This window comes from Copadichromis virginalis, linkage group LG23 (assembly GCF_057382275.1).
Source record: "Copadichromis virginalis isolate Kocher_CV1m ecotype Utaka linkage group LG23, C_Virginalis_male_GT1.1, whole genome shotgun sequence".
Classification (NCBI taxonomy): Eukaryota; Metazoa; Chordata; class Actinopteri; order Cichliformes; family Cichlidae; genus Copadichromis; species Copadichromis virginalis.
In genome coordinates this window covers 12844101-12858715 of record NC_140639.1, presented here as the reverse complement: position 1 = coordinate 12858715, position 14615 = coordinate 12844101, and the positions used below count along the sequence as shown (strand labels likewise).

The 14615-nt window shown below is 41.9% G+C and overlaps 2 protein-coding genes across 3 annotated transcripts; both read left to right on the top strand.

Moving 5' to 3' along the window:
• Window positions 1–186: 186 nt before the first annotated feature.
• Window positions 187–5372, top strand: nipa1 (NIPA magnesium transporter 1). Its single transcript, XM_085449159.1, has 5 exons — window positions 187–403; window positions 481–528; window positions 605–695; window positions 3502–3659; window positions 3931–5372. Exons 1-5 carry the CDS (start codon window positions 214–216, stop codon window positions 4431–4433), a joined length of 990 nt encoding a protein of 329 aa, XP_085305285.1. The 5' UTR covers window positions 187–213; the 3' UTR covers window positions 4434–5372.
• Window positions 5373–7694: 2322 nt separating this feature from the next.
• Window positions 7695–14461, top strand: nipa2 (NIPA magnesium transporter 2). 2 transcript variants are annotated; one of them, XM_085449158.1, is made up of 6 exons: window positions 7695–8063; window positions 8689–8922; window positions 9337–9393; window positions 10471–10561; window positions 10664–10824; window positions 13781–14461. In XM_085449158.1, the coding sequence occupies exons 2-6, from the start codon at window positions 8784–8786 to the stop codon at window positions 14437–14439; spliced, it is 1107 nt and encodes a 368-aa protein (XP_085305284.1). In that variant the 5' UTR covers window positions 7695–8063; window positions 8689–8783; the 3' UTR covers window positions 14440–14461. The 2 variants fall into 2 exon arrangements, with proteins under 2 accessions (XP_085305284.1, XP_085305283.1); XM_085449157.1 differs by lacking the exon at window positions 7695–8063 and adding an exon at window positions 8092–8603.
• Window positions 14462–14615: the final 154 nt, after the last annotated feature.

Below are 14615 nucleotides of genomic sequence, written 5' to 3'. Positions count from 1 at the left end.
TACGTAGTTTTAACTGCCTGCTTCAGTGCGATGCATGTGTATCACCACAGCGTACCCACGGGCGGGGTTTATTGCGCAAGAGGCAGCAATGTTGATTCCACTGATTCCAGTGCGGCCGCCCTGCGCGCGCAGAGCGGTGTTATAAAATTAACGCTACTTTCAGACTTGAGGCGGGACATAGGAGAGGCTGGGCTGACCTGGGGTGAAGCTGAGATGTCCGCTGGGTGTCGCTGTGGCTCAAAGAAACGGGAAGTAAACAGAGCAGCAGTAATGGCCTCTGACTCAGGACTACCGGCAGTTTCTTCTCAAAATCTGGGAATAACAATAGCTATAATATCAAGTTTCATTAATGGGTCGACATTTGTGCTGCAGAAAAAAGGGATACTACGTTCCCGCCACAGAGGTAAAGCACAGAAACAGTAAACGTGGCTGTTTGTGGAATAATAGAGACTGACTGAACTTTTGAATGTTCTCCAACAGGAAGGTCGTACCTCACAGATGTGGTGTGGTGGAGTGGGACACTGTGTAGTGAGTATCATTTACAGACTTGGTGTGTTATTTAGAAAATTATATGTCTCACACACCTGTCTGTGAATCTCTGCAGTGATTACGGGTCAGGTTGGTAATTTCCTGGCATACAATGTGGCCCCTGCGGTGGTAGTTACTCCTCTGGGAGCCCTAGGAGTGCTGTTTGGGTGAGTTCAGTTGCTCGTCATTTGGTTGTTTGTTTCTTAAGTATTCAGCTCCACGTGGAATCTTTTTGGGCTAAACTACAAACATCATACAGAAGTTTTAATCAACTCCTCATGGGCATGAATATCATGGTCATTTTGAGCTATATATGTACAACATACGTCTTTAATGTCTTTATAGGTCCAACCATAAATCTATATAACCCCACTAATATTTTGTTTAATTCTATATAGTACCAAATCAACCACTCTTCTTGCTATATTTGGTAGAATTAATTTAAGCTGCTTTATTTCCTGGCACTGACCCCGCTTTTAAGTGTTATCCACTAATTTTCATTTAGGATTGTGGTTCCAAAAGCATTTCCAAAGCATTATGTTATCCTGCTTTAGTAATTCCAAGAGCAGTTTTAAGTATTAATGTGTGTTTGGAGCATTAACTTTTAACAATCGAATTGGGGTTAAGATGAAGAATTTGGAGGTAGTCGGTCTTCATCATTAGTCAATCCACTTTTTGCAACCTACCAGTACCGTCGAAGCAAAGCAGCCTGAGAGCATGATACTACCACCACCATGCTTAACAGATCGTGTAGTGTTTTTAGGTTTGAAGGACTCACCTTTACTCCAAACATACCTTTTGTCATTTGTTAAAATAGATAAAAATGTTCTTGTCTGACCTTTTCTCCAGGAAACATTTGACTTGTCCACCTGGGCATTTGCAATTTTAAATCAAGCTGTTGGAGGTTTTGATTTTGGAGCAGGGGTTTCTTTCTTGGTGGTTCCCTCTCAGTTCATGGCGATGTAAAATTTGCTTCACTGTGTACAGCGATGCTGGTGTTACAACAGGTTCCAGCTTATGGCATGCTTGAGCCTTGATGGTTCCTTGGTTGTTCCCCAAAAATACTTACCAATTTCCTCTCATCCAAGGGAGACAGTTTTGGTCTTCGTTCAGACTTTAGCAAAGTGGTGATATATCTGAGTAACTTGTACTTATCTACGGTTGTTTGAATTGATAATTCTGCAGTTGCTTAGAAATGGATTCAAGAGACCTTTTCAACTTGCGTAAAACTACAATTTTTATTCTTAGATCTTCACTGAGTTCCTTGGATTTGTTCTGAGTATTGGTCAGTCTATTGAGTGTTGTCAAACAAATCCTTTTTAATGCTGGCAAACAGCAACAACCAAAGTCAATCATGACCACTAACAAGAAGTTAACAGTCCTTGGCCTTGTCAACTTCGTAAAACCTGCAGCATCACTTATTAAAAAATTAAAGTGAGTGTGTATGTTTATTTGTGTTTGTATCTATATTTTTGACTCTGTCTGGATTACAGAAAATCCAAAATAAATTCAAACTTGTGCACCCAACTCTTCTTTTTTTGAAGTCGTTACAGATTTATGTTCAAAGAAATAATTAAAAGTCAACGATCGGAGCTGAATCTGCCCCTGCTGATGAGAAGCTAGATACACCATTTCATTTACCCATTAACGCTTAAATTTAAGTTAGATTTGGCTTTTAGAATTGAAAAAGTGAAGAGGATGGGGCCTAGTAGTGAGCTATGCGGAACACTTCCTGTGACTCACCACAAAACCAGACCAGATGTTCACACTTACAGCATCGTATATTGGCACACATTTATTTCAGTAAAAACAAATCAAAAACTGTCACGGGTCACTGAGCAGATAAACAAAAAAACTGACACCACACAGTGTCAGATCTCCACCCAGGCAGTGGGACATAAAGACAGCACTATCAGTTCCCTGCAGCCAAATAATGTTTGTTTGTTTTTTGAGCATCACATGATCTTGCTGTGTGGCGTTTATATCGTGTCTTATGTTCCTTTTCTTTTGCTGTTTTGTTTGTATACACTGAGTAACACGTTTAAATCCCCTGCTTTCCAATGGACAACAAAGTTTTCTGATTCTGAAATGGTTTTTAAGGTATAACAGTGATCATCCTTATTTCTTTTTGTCCACTGATTGATTATTTATTTGAGACTTGGGAAAACGGTTATTAAAAGACAGAAATCACAATTTCTGACAGCAGAATGTTTGTGTTACTTTAACCTGAGAGGATTAAACTTCTCGCCCTGTTGAATCAGTTGTTTCTGTTGCACTTGAAGACATAAATCCTTATATCCTTATCACTGCCACACCTCTCATCTGACAGGTATGTTACCTGAAGTTGTAAATCTTCTACTTTAGGTAACATGCCTGAAGTTGAAGATCAACTGTAAAAAGCTGATAATTTTTTTGTTATTTTAAAAATAAAATCATGTCTGTCAGTCAACGCCAGCATCTGTAAATCATATAACTTAATGAAACTGGATCACCGGTTGTAGGTGTGTAAAACTGTCGGGACACAGCCAATAAATCTCAGCCACTCCTTTCAGTAAAGGTCCTCTTTATTTGCTGATGGGAGTCAACAGTATGATTAATATTTACAGCCTTTAAACTGTTGGTAGTATTAGTGAATGGTTTAAATGATACTGCTGCATCATTTAAACCAGGGGTGGGTGAACTCCAGGCCTCAAGGGCCAGTGTCCTGCAGGTTTTAGATGTGTCCTTCATCCAACACAGTTGATCTAAATGGCTTAATTACCTCCTCAACATGTCTTGAAGTTCTCCAGAGGCCTGGTAATGAACTAATCATTTGATTCAGTTGTACTGACCCAGGGTGAGATCTAAAACCTGCAGGACACCAGCCCTTGAGGCCTGGAGTTCCCCACCCCTGATTTAAGCTCTACAAGAGAAGAAACTGTTTAAACACTTTAATTTCTTGAACTTTTGACGGTGTGTGTTTGGGTGCTGCAGGGCTGTGTTGGCCTCCTGGATCTTGAAAGAGCATTTAAGCATCCTGGGGAAGCTCGGCTGTGTTTTATGCTGCTGCGGCTCTGTGGTGCTCATCATTCACGCCCCGACAGCAGAGGCAACTTCAAGGCTCGAGTTGGAGGAGAGGCTCCTCGACCCAGGTAACGCAGAGGGGCTCTTTATTTGCTGTTTCCTTCACACTGATTATGCACTTAATCAGTCATTCTGTTTTACACCAACATTATGTATATGTGTATATACACTTCCTCATCTGACTGATCTGTTGTGTCCAGAAGCTTTTCAGTAGGCCATTAAATACCAATATACACTCCTTTACTTTGCAGACAGTAAAAAGGACTATAGTTAGTGTGTAATACAACTTCTCTACACCTGCTCCTAAAATAACTCTTGGTTTCTCTTGTTGTCCTGCAGTGTTTGTCACGTACGCCCTTGTGGTGGTCCTGCTGCTGATCATTCTCATCGTGTGGGTCGCTCCGGCTCATGGCACATCTAACATCATGGTGTACGTTGCCATATGTTCCTTGCTGGGAAGCTTCACAGTGCCGAGCAGCAAAGGCCTCGGCTTGGCGGTTCCGGACGCATTCGGCGAGGGCCCGTCAAGCAGCAGGGCTCGGGCGCTCTTCCTGGGCTTGCTGGGCACGCTGGCTGTCAGTATCCTCACACAGTTCTTCTTCATCAACAAGGCGCTGGAGTGTTTCAGCTCCAACATATTTGAAGCGATTTACTATGTGACGTTCACGTCCACCGTGATTTTAGCTTCCGGTCTTCTCTTTAAGGAGTGGACCGCGCTGACTATAACAGACAGCCTCGCCATACTGTGTGCTTTAACCACGGTGTGCGTCGGTGTTGTTTTACTGCACATTTCCCAGGAGGCGCTGATTACGTGGAAGAAAAAAGAGGAAAAGTCAGACTGATTCAGATGCCTTTTAATCCTTTACATCGCATCTGCGCCAAAGTTGAGTTCCTGAGACTTTTTCCTACCTCCAGTTTGAATGACCAAAACAACATAAGATATATAATTAGTTTATTTTATCTTAAATATGTTTGAAGTAACACTAGATATGATGTTAACGCTTTCATCTAGTTAACCCTCAATCAGCTGAATTATCTTATGACACCTTTTATTTTAAAGAAGATTATATTTTTAATGTTTCTCTCTGTGTTTCTAATGCCTTTATCTACGACTGAGTGAACTTTAACAAACTCTAAATCATCTGGTTTGGGGATATGGAGTTCAAAGATTTTGTGCAGAAACATTAAAAATCAGGGGTCCTCTTTCTCCTCTCCATGTGTTGTCCAATGTAAAATATCACAGTTTAATGAAAAAGAAGCAGAAAATTTCAATCATATCAAAGCCTGCAATGTTAAAAACCACTTTCCATTCTCCTCATCGCACCAGTGGTCCAAATCCTGTTTTTGTTTCTTTTGTTTTTTTAAAATGAAAAAAAAAAAAAAAGAAAAGTTGGAGGACGTGTAGACTGATAGAACATTTTCCTGCTTGAAAAACTCTAAAGAGCACTGGAATCATAAATGAGGCATTTCATTACAAGCTTAAATGTGGTCTGAGGACCGACAGTTAATTTGTCACTGTTGTGTAAATAACTGTGCTTCCTTTCCTCCAGAGTCTTGCCCATCAGGCTTTTACAGGCTGTCTCAGTTCTTAGAATCACCTCCGTGAGTTCAGGCCGCCTGTAAATTATTGAAGGTAACTCCATAAGCTGCCTCTTCAGCTGTGTGGAGGACGACTGAGTATTCTGTGCAAAGGAGAATTTTGTAACACATTCCTTCTCTTCTGTGGCCACTCGCTGTTTACACGAATACATTAAAACTTGAATAAATTAATTAATGTTCTACTTTCATGCCTGGTTATTTATGAGTCATTCCTCCTGAGATTACTAATGCACAGACTCAGAGCAAACATACCAGCATGTGAACATCATCAGAAGCTCTTCACGGAAGAACAAACACACAAGTGGACGTAAGATGTGCCTCCATCAGTGTCAAACCCTTAATTTATATCCATTTTAAATGCAACTGACTATAACTCATAATCCTTTAAAAGGGAGACTGATTAATACTTTTAAATCACACAAGATAAGCTAAATTCTACTGAAATAGCTTACAGATTAGCTTTTCATTGTCTTCTGTTATTTAGAGGGAAGGAGGCTCCAGTCCAAATATCTCACATGATGTACAGCACCAGTCAAAAGTTTGGACACACCTGAGGAGCTTGGATGTTCCTCTGGGACAATTTGAAAACTGTGAGGCACATAATGAATCTCTCTGACTATCACACCAGTGAACACAAAGTCTGGGTGTTAAATTCAGCTTATTGGAGGTCACTGAAGACGTCAGCAGATGTTTCCTGGCTGTGACTTTATTGTTATCATAAACTATTAAGAGTAGATCATGAAAAATGATAAACATGACGAGCACATCCACACTTATGACTGTCTTCTAATCTTCCCTTTTAACTTAAACGGGCCAATAAACTTGTTTACTTTGATTATAATGTCTGAATACAATTGAATGAATATTACATTCATGCTTGAGTTTGTAAGCTGTGCTATAATGCAGCTCAAACATGAAATTTTGTCTCATAATCTGAAGATTTCAGGAGACGGTCTGAATAGTTTGCATAGACGATCAACTGAGTTGGATATTATTTTAGTTAGTCAAACATAACAAATATAAACTACATATTTGAATAAATGAATAAGTTCCTTCCGTCTTTTTAAACTGTAGTGACACTTTCTCATTTACTGTTAACTAGAGACTGACCCAGCATGGTCAATTATGACTCCGCGCATATTTATGGTTCCCTGTTCTGCAGTGAACCATGGTGATCAGATTTCCTGCTGTAGAGACCTCAGATCTGAGTCTTTTTGCACAAACTCTTTGAAATTTTCCACATTTCCAAACCAGATTTTTGAAACTGAAGCAGCCAAATAACAAAGGATGAAAAGCACCCTGAGTGTGAGGACTTTAGTGCAATCACATTATTCAGTTTATCTCAAGTTTGGTGCTCAAATCAGACCAGCATACTGTCTATCTATAATTCACTCAAACATCGAGTTAAAAAAAACTGTTTAAAAATGTTTAAAATGAAAAATTATACGATTCTGTTCACATTTTTATACCCAAATTCAAGCCAGCACAATAGACTCCTCGGAGAAGTCAGAAATTATCTGAGCATAGGATTTAACCACTAAAACTAATTTTTCTGATCAGGAATGCAAGAAAATAACTGGAATTTGGCATCCTTACAAATGTTTTATTAGGTGTTGTAAAAGAACACATTTTAAAATTAATGAAGAAAAAAATATTTTTAGTGTTACAATATTATTATTAAACAGCCTGCGTATACTGGTGGATTACTTATTAGAAAAACATAAAAATGATTTTGGTAAATACCAATACTGTTCATTTATGCCAGCTGTGGCATAAACCTTACCCAGGCTGGTGGTTTAATGAACATTGTTAAGCACCGAACTGCAAGTTTTTATGTCTTTATTTCAAAGACAAACATTTGCATGCTTTTTAAAACCGCTTAATTAATTAATAATATTAAAACATCTATAATGTCTGCCACAGATAAGCATATATAGGTATGAGAAACAAAAACAGGCCATTCAGGTTTCAAAGGATGACATTTAAAATACATTGTTTTGGAAAATTACACCAAAATGTTTTGAAGTGAGACCTGTCTGATTAGAAACCACATTTGCAATAAAATGTATTATTTAGGAAGTATAATTTGTTATTTTTTATTTGGGATTTTTATTTCATTTTGACTTTTTATTTTTAAATTGTTTGGTTTCAGTTATTTTCCAGAGTGCTTATTTATTTATTTATTTTGCTTCAATTTAGTTTTTAATTGCTTGAAAATCTTTTGTTTTAGTCTTTCTAATTATGATTGTATGAAGCAATGACTGCTTTCTACAGTCATTGGTATGAAGGGCATAGAGAGGCATGCCCTTTTGAAAGCAGCTGACTGACAGTCTCAAAAACATTACCCTCAATACCAAGTGTAATAAAACTGTGATAAAACGAATAAATGCTAAATCATAAGGATATCTATATTATTATTTTATTTTTAGTGCGTTTGAAATCTATCTATCTATACATATATATAGATATTACATTTAGTTTTAGCAGTTTAGTTTTACTTAACTATCATAACCTTAGTAACCACTGATTTTCTTTTTAATGATAAAGCGCTGCTAGGTTTCCCCGGTAGACCTGATGATGGAGATGGAGTTTCCAGTACGCCTGCGGTTCCGGGTCCAGGTGGTTCCGATGTTGCGTCCCGCCTGCGGTGCTGGGTCCCGCCGGCGGAGGGCACACCGCTCCGGCCGCGTGTCCTGTGCGAGGCGGAAGGAGCGGCGCGCAGTGCGGCAGCAGCGTCTGGAGGCTCGGCGTGTGCGCGCTGGTTGAACGCGGAGGGAGCAGTAGGTGATGCGCAGCCACGGAGCCGGAAAGCAGACTGTTCATCAGCGAGAACCTTCTTGTGTGTGTGGAGCTGAGCAGCCCGCGGTGAGCAGGTAATAATCCGAGCTCTGTGCTCGTTAAAGGCGGCGCAAAGAGACTCTCAGTGGCTTCATTCACTCTGCGTTAGCCAACCAGTCAGCCAGCTAGCCTCCGCGCTAATGAAGCTAATGCGGCTAGCGGCGTATAGCAGCATTTACACGCTTTCTTTATTTCTGCCGGTGAGTTAAAGCACAGATTAGTGTCCACACAGGGAAGACTCAGTTAAACACCAAAGCAGCCCGTAAAAAAAGAGACCGCCTGAGGCTAACTCGACATTAAGCCTCACCTATCGCGGCCAGGTGAGCCTCCCTTTCGTATCACTTCCTGAATTCTTGAGTACTGGAGATGGGTGATTTACATAGCAGGTGACTTAGTTGCACAATGCTTTTGAATGTATCTCAGTACAACACCCAGAAACCCTTCAGGTTTTACCGAGAGTCACTCGGATGTGCGTGAATGGGAGCAGACTGTAGGTAGGAAGGACAGCAGGTAGATGGATTCCTCCAACTCCTCAGGTGATGCTTTTCCAGGGTGTAGAGTGGACTGTGGTCACGGTAGGTTCCTGCTGGGGTGCTGACGTTAAACACTGGTCTTTATGAGTCTCTCACTCCAGCCTGTGGTCTGTTCTTCTGCTGTCAGGTGTTTGGGTCGGACAGAACTGCACCTTACCGGGTCAGCACCTGCGCTGTCAGCTGGTAAATGTGACAGACCGCATCAACACATCCAGCCTCACTATGGCTCAAGACAGGGGCAAATATGACTTCTACATTGGCTTGGCGCTGGCCGTCAGCTCCAGCATCTTCATCGGAGGCAGTTTTATCCTGAAGAAGAAAGGACTTCTGAGGTTGGCGAGGAAGGGGTCCACACGGGCAGGTAGGGGTGCTTTTTTCTGAGCATCGATGCTGGTTACCCCAATCCTTGAGGGGACCCACACTTCAGTCTTCTTTTTCTGTTTGTTTGCTTGTCTGTTCCCCCCTCACAGGCACTCCCTGTGAGGGGTGTTTCCACACATGCTTATCCATTGTGACATTTCAGGCTTGTCAGGTTCTCCTCACCTGTGCAGGGTGTGTTTAAGTGTGTGTCTGCATGTTGTTTGTGTGCATGAGTCATGAACACTCTTAAATCCTAGCAATCATTAACTCCAGCGCTCTGCTCGACCTTCAGTTCACGTCCATCGCCTGACCTGCAGTCAAAGCGAGGAGTTGCATAATTCAGGTTTTTCTTACATGCAAGTGACATTGAAATGAGGAATCACGTGGAAATGAAAACTTTTCTTTTGCTTTTCAGGGCAGGGAGGTCATGCGTATCTGAAAGAGTGGCTGTGGTGGGCAGGTTTACTATCAAGTAAGTGATAACGCTGTGGCTCAAAATGAAATGAGATCATTCAGATGCAGGTGTAGCAGACATTCTCCAGAGTTGGTGCATAACATATTTGCATATGTTGAGGTCACATGTGGTTTCAGGAGCTGGTATTTGTCTTTGTGGATGCACCACCTGGGCTCATGCTGATTGCTGATGCTGTTTGAAGGAGACCTGCTGCTGTTGTTATTTTGACACATTCAGGACTTCTTTTGCGTCTCCTTCACTTTTGTTATCGTTACAGAAAAGCTCAGAATTGGTCTTTGGCAGATTGAGCTGAAGAAAACCTGCCCAGATTTATTCTTTCTTACTTATTTAATTCCATTCTCTTGAATTACAATTCAAATTCAAGGAAGAACACAGTTTTCTTTTAATATTAGATATTTAAGTTCTCCAAGGACTGATTAACCATGTTAAGTAATCACGATCTCAGTCTTACACTTGATTTTAAAGCAAACCTTGTTTTTTTTCGCTCTCTTGTCATCCTTTACCAGTGGCGGATGTTCATATTAAACATGTCCAAAGTTTCTAATGATGAGCTCAGTGTATTTACAATAATCCTTCAAAGCTCAGACTGCTCCAAACACTCAGTTTATCACAGATTTGTTTCCTACTCTGGGATCAGAAAGTATCCTTAAAGGGGCTGAAACGGCTTATTTCAGGCAGTCGGTGAAGTCTGACTACACAAGTGAGATAAATTAGGATTATTTTGAACTGTGAATCATGCAGGGCTACTCTAGGAAAGTCCAAAAATAAAAACAAGGACCTGGGAATGAACGAAAGTGTTTGGTAATAACAAATGAGCTAAATGTAATCTCATTGTTGAATCAGATGGTATATTGGTGCATGTATTTCATTATTACAGATGTAATAATCCAGCTTCATCTCGCTAGCTTTAAGATATTTTGTCACTGTCCCATTGTCAAACCCTTTCTTTCTCTACTACCTCTGTTGCAAAATGCCCTAAACCTCAGATAGTATTACAGTGTTTGCATGTCTCTGTCACAGGACAGTTCTACTTTCCTTCATGTGTGGAAATAACTGTCTGTTAACCTTTTGCAGTGGGGGCTGGGGAAGCGGCCAACTTCGCCGCGTACGCCTTTGCTCCTGCAACGCTAGTCACACCGCTGGGAGCCCTGAGCGTGCTCGTCAGGTACTGATGAGTGCATGCGTCTCATCCACCTCAATGTTTTGATTGTGTAAGAGTGTGTGTGACCTGAAATGAATTTATTTATTTATTTATTTTTGGTCGCAGCGCCGTGCTGTCGTCATACTTCCTGACGGAACGGTTAAACCTGCACGGGAAGCTTGGCTGTCTGCTCAGTATCCTGGGCTCCACCACCATGGTCATTCACGCGCCGAAGGAAGAGGAGATCAGCAGCCTCGAGGAGATGGCGGCCAAGCTGGTTGACCCAGGTACAGAAAAAAATTCTTCTCTGTAGATCGTGTCTACAGATATTTCCTCCAAATATTCATCTTTGCTTCACAAAACATGATCATGCCTTACATGCAAAAGGTCTCAGGTTCGATTCCTGAAGGCAGCACAAACCCAGCTTCAGGGGATCACAAGCCACTATACTCCCAACACCGGTCCCGGGCGCTAACAGAGATCTGCAGATTTTCACTGATCAATACAATGTACAAAAAAAAAACAAAAACGCAAGTTGATCTTTCAGGAAACTTGTTATCCTATTTTGCATCGTTCTTCTGTTTCACTGAGGAAACTGGCTCCAGGCAATCAGGTGGAAGAAATGTTCAGTTTCTTTGTTTACCAGCAGCAGGTTTCAGTGAACCACACCCTCTGAACAACTAAAGCGTGTATTTTCACTTTTGTGAAAGCGCATTCAGCAGATGCTACAGTGGGGCAAAAAAGTATTTAGTCAGCCACCGATTGTGCAAGTTCCCCCACCTAAAATGATGACAGAGGTCAGTAATTTGCACCAGAGGTACACTTCAACTGTGAGAGACAGAATGTGAAGAAAAAAAAAATCCATGAATCCACATGGTAGGATTTGTAAAGAATTTATTCGTAAATCAGGGTGGAAAATAAGTATTTGGTCAATAACAAAAATACAACTCAATACTTTGTAACATAACCTTTGTTGGCAATAACAGAGGTCAAACGTTTACTATAGGTCTTTACCAGGTTTGCACACACAGTAGCTGGTATTTTGGCCCATTCCTCCATGCAGATCTTCTCGAGAGCAGTGATGTTTTGGGGCTGTCGCCGAGCAACACGGACTTTCAACTCCCGCCACAGATTTTCTATGGGGTTGAGGTCTGGAGACTGGCTAGGCCACTCCAGGACTTTCAAATGCTTCTTACGGAGCCACTCCTTTGTTGCCCGGGCGGTGTGTTTTGGATCATTGTCATGTTGGAAGACCCAGCCTCGTTTCATCTTCAAAGTTCTCACTGATGGAAGGAGGTTTTGGCTCAAAATCTCACGATACATGGCCCCATTCATTCTGTCCTTAACACGGATCAGTCGTCCTGTCCCCTTGGCAGAAAAACAGCCCCATAGCATGATGTTTCCACCCCCATGCTTCACAGTAGGTATGGTGTTCTTGGGATGCAACTCAGTATTCTTCTTCCTCCAAACACGACGAGTTGAGTTTATACCAAAAAGTTCTACTTTGGTTTCATCTGACCACATGACATTCTCCCAATCCTCTGCTGTATCATCCATGTGCTCTCTGGCAAACTTCAGACGGGCCTGGACATGCACTGGCTTCAGCAGCGGAACACGTCTGGCACTGCGGGATTTGATTCCCTGCCGTTGTAGTGTGTTACTGATGGTGACCTTTGTTACTTTGGTCCCAGCTCTCTGCAGGTCATTCACCAGGTCCCCCCGTGTGGTTCTGGGATCTTTGCTCACCGTTCTCATGATCATTTTGACCCCACGGGATGAGATCTTGCGTGGAGCCCCAGATCGAGGGAGATTATCAGTGGTCTTGTATGTCTTCCATTTTCTGATGATTGCTCCCACAGTTGATTTTTTCACACCAAGCTGCTTGCCTATTGTAGATTCACTCTTCCCAGTCTGGTGCAGGTCTACAATACTTTTCCTGGTGTCCTTCGAAAGCTCTTTGGTCTTGGCCATGGCGGAGTTTGGAGTCTGACTGTTTGAGGCTGTGGACAGGTGTCTTTTATACAGATGATGAGTTCAAACAGGTGCCATTCATACAGGTAACGAGTGGGGGACAGAAAAGCGTCTTACAGAAGACGTTACAGGTCTGTGAGAGCCAGAGATTTTCCTTGTTTCAGGTGACCAAATACTTATTTTCCACCCTAATTTACGAATAAATTCTTTACAAATCCTACCATGTGGATTCATGGATTTTTTTTTTCACATTCTGTCTCTCACAGTTGAAGTGTACCTCTGGTGCAAATTACTGACCTCTGTCATCATTTTAAGTGGGGGAACTTGCACAATCGGTGGCTGACTAAATACTTTTTTGCCCCACTGTATATTTGGAATATTTTCATTTCCATCAGACAGGAAATGGAAGCTGGAATTTACCTGCGATAACTCAGGAATTGTTTGAGTCACTTTCTGTTGTTGTAACACAAAGTTCACATCTGAAGCAAAAAAGTATTTAGTATCCATTGTTAGTTTCATTGTTAGCATTACTCTTTCTGATTATTTGAATGTGGAGAATATTTGGTCAGGAGCAAGATCCAATCTTTATAATACAAATCTAACACTTCCTGACTTAAGAGTCATGTGAGAATAACAGGTCATGGAAAAACTTAAATAACTGAAACAATAATGTAATCTCTTTATTTCAGCTGGTTAAGATGTTTCTTTCTGCGAGTAGTTTTAGTTATCTAACTACTCTCATATGAACAAATGTGTTAATATGCAAAATATGAGGGAAATAAATCTGTTTCTATGGTTTTGAAAAGCTAAACTTGTGTCATTCTGCTTCAGTCGATTTGTTTTAGCTCAAAGACGATGTGAAAAAAACCTCACAAAACAGACTCCTGCTCTCTGGAAGTAAAAAAAAAAAAGATTTGTGTGTCACACGTTAAAGTTGGAAGGGCTACATTAATTTTAACTGTTAAACGTTTGTATGTTCTCCCTGTGTGTGCGTGGGTTCTCTCTGGGTACTCGGTGGGGTTGGGTTAATGATTCTAAATTGCCCATATGTGTGAATGTGAGTGTAAATTGTTGTCTCTCCATTAGTCCAGTGACAGAGTGGCAACCTGGCCTAGGTGTACACATTATGGCAGCTGGGATCAGCCCCCTGCAACCCGGAATTAGATAAGATTGGATTTATTGAAGTGAAGGATGCTGAGAATAGTGATGGTTTGCAGATGCTTATTTTCTTGAAATGCTCCCCGTCCCACCTCTTCTCCTTTTCTTTCTCAGGGTTCCTTGTCTTTGCCACCCTCGTCATCATCGTTGCACTCATCTTCATATTTGTTGTGGGTCCCCGCCACGGCCAGACCAACATCCTAGTCTACATCACCATCTGCTCGGTAATCGGAGCACTCTCTGTGTCCTGTGTGAAAGGACTGGGCATCGCCATCAAGGAAGCGATCGCCGGGACGAGCGTGGTGAAAAACCCGCTGGCGTGGATCCTGCTCCTGGGTCTAGTGGGCTGTGTGAGCACGCAAATCAACTACCTGAACAAAGCTCTGGACATTTTCAACACCTCCCTGGTAACGCCAATCTACTACGTGTTCTTCACCACGTCCGTGCTCACCTGCTCTGCCATCCTCTTCAAAGAGTGGGAGCACATGGGAGCGGACGATGTCATCGGTACACTCAGTGGCTTCCTCACAATCATCGTGGGCATCTTCCTGCTCCACGCCTTTAAAGACGTTAGCGTGAGCCTGGCCACGCTCGCGGTGTCCATGCGGAAGGAAGAACGAGCGTTTCCCACAGCCAACGGCATAGCATCTCACACCGCCTACGAACTGCTGGACGAGAAGTCGGCCGGAGACTTGGAGGAGCGAGACACGGCTTCGCATTTCGACAGCGTCTCCAGAAGGAATGGCACGATGACGTCCTTGCTGGATCACTAAGGACCTCCCTATTCCAGAAGACTCGGCTCTGATGTAGACGTGGAGCGCGAGAATGAGACAATCAGCGATCCGGGGCGTAAACAGACCAGTGGATTGTAGTTAATGTTTTAATTTGCCTTACTTTTCTTGGAATATGGCTCATATTCATCTCTAGTTAAACTTAATTTCATTCCTGT

What these genes read in the sequence shown, in the direction of transcription:
- nipa1 (XM_085449159.1), top strand. Translation starts at nt 214, where the DNA reads ATGTCCGCTGGGTGTCGCTGTGGCTCAAAGAAACGGGAAGTAAACAGA. An exon ending in ACTACGTTCCCGCCACAGAG is followed by an intron (nt 404 to 480) that starts GTAAAGCACAGA and finishes GTTCTCCAACAG; the next exon opens with GAAGGTCGTACCTCACAGAT. An exon ending in GGAGAGGCTCCTCGACCCAG is followed by an intron (nt 3,660 to 3,930) that starts GTAACGCAGAGG and finishes GTTGTCCTGCAG; the next exon opens with TGTTTGTCACGTACGCCCTT.
- nipa2 (XM_085449157.1), top strand. Translation starts at nt 8,543, where the DNA reads ATGGATTCCTCCAACTCCTCAGGTGATGCTTTTCCAGGGTGTAGAGTG. An exon ending in GAAGGGGTCCACACGGGCAG is followed by an intron (nt 8,923 to 9,336) that starts GTAGGGGTGCTT and finishes TTTGCTTTTCAG; the next exon opens with GGCAGGGAGGTCATGCGTAT. An exon ending in GTGGGCAGGTTTACTATCAA is followed by an intron (nt 9,394 to 10,470) that starts GTAAGTGATAAC and finishes AACCTTTTGCAG; the next exon opens with TGGGGGCTGGGGAAGCGGCC.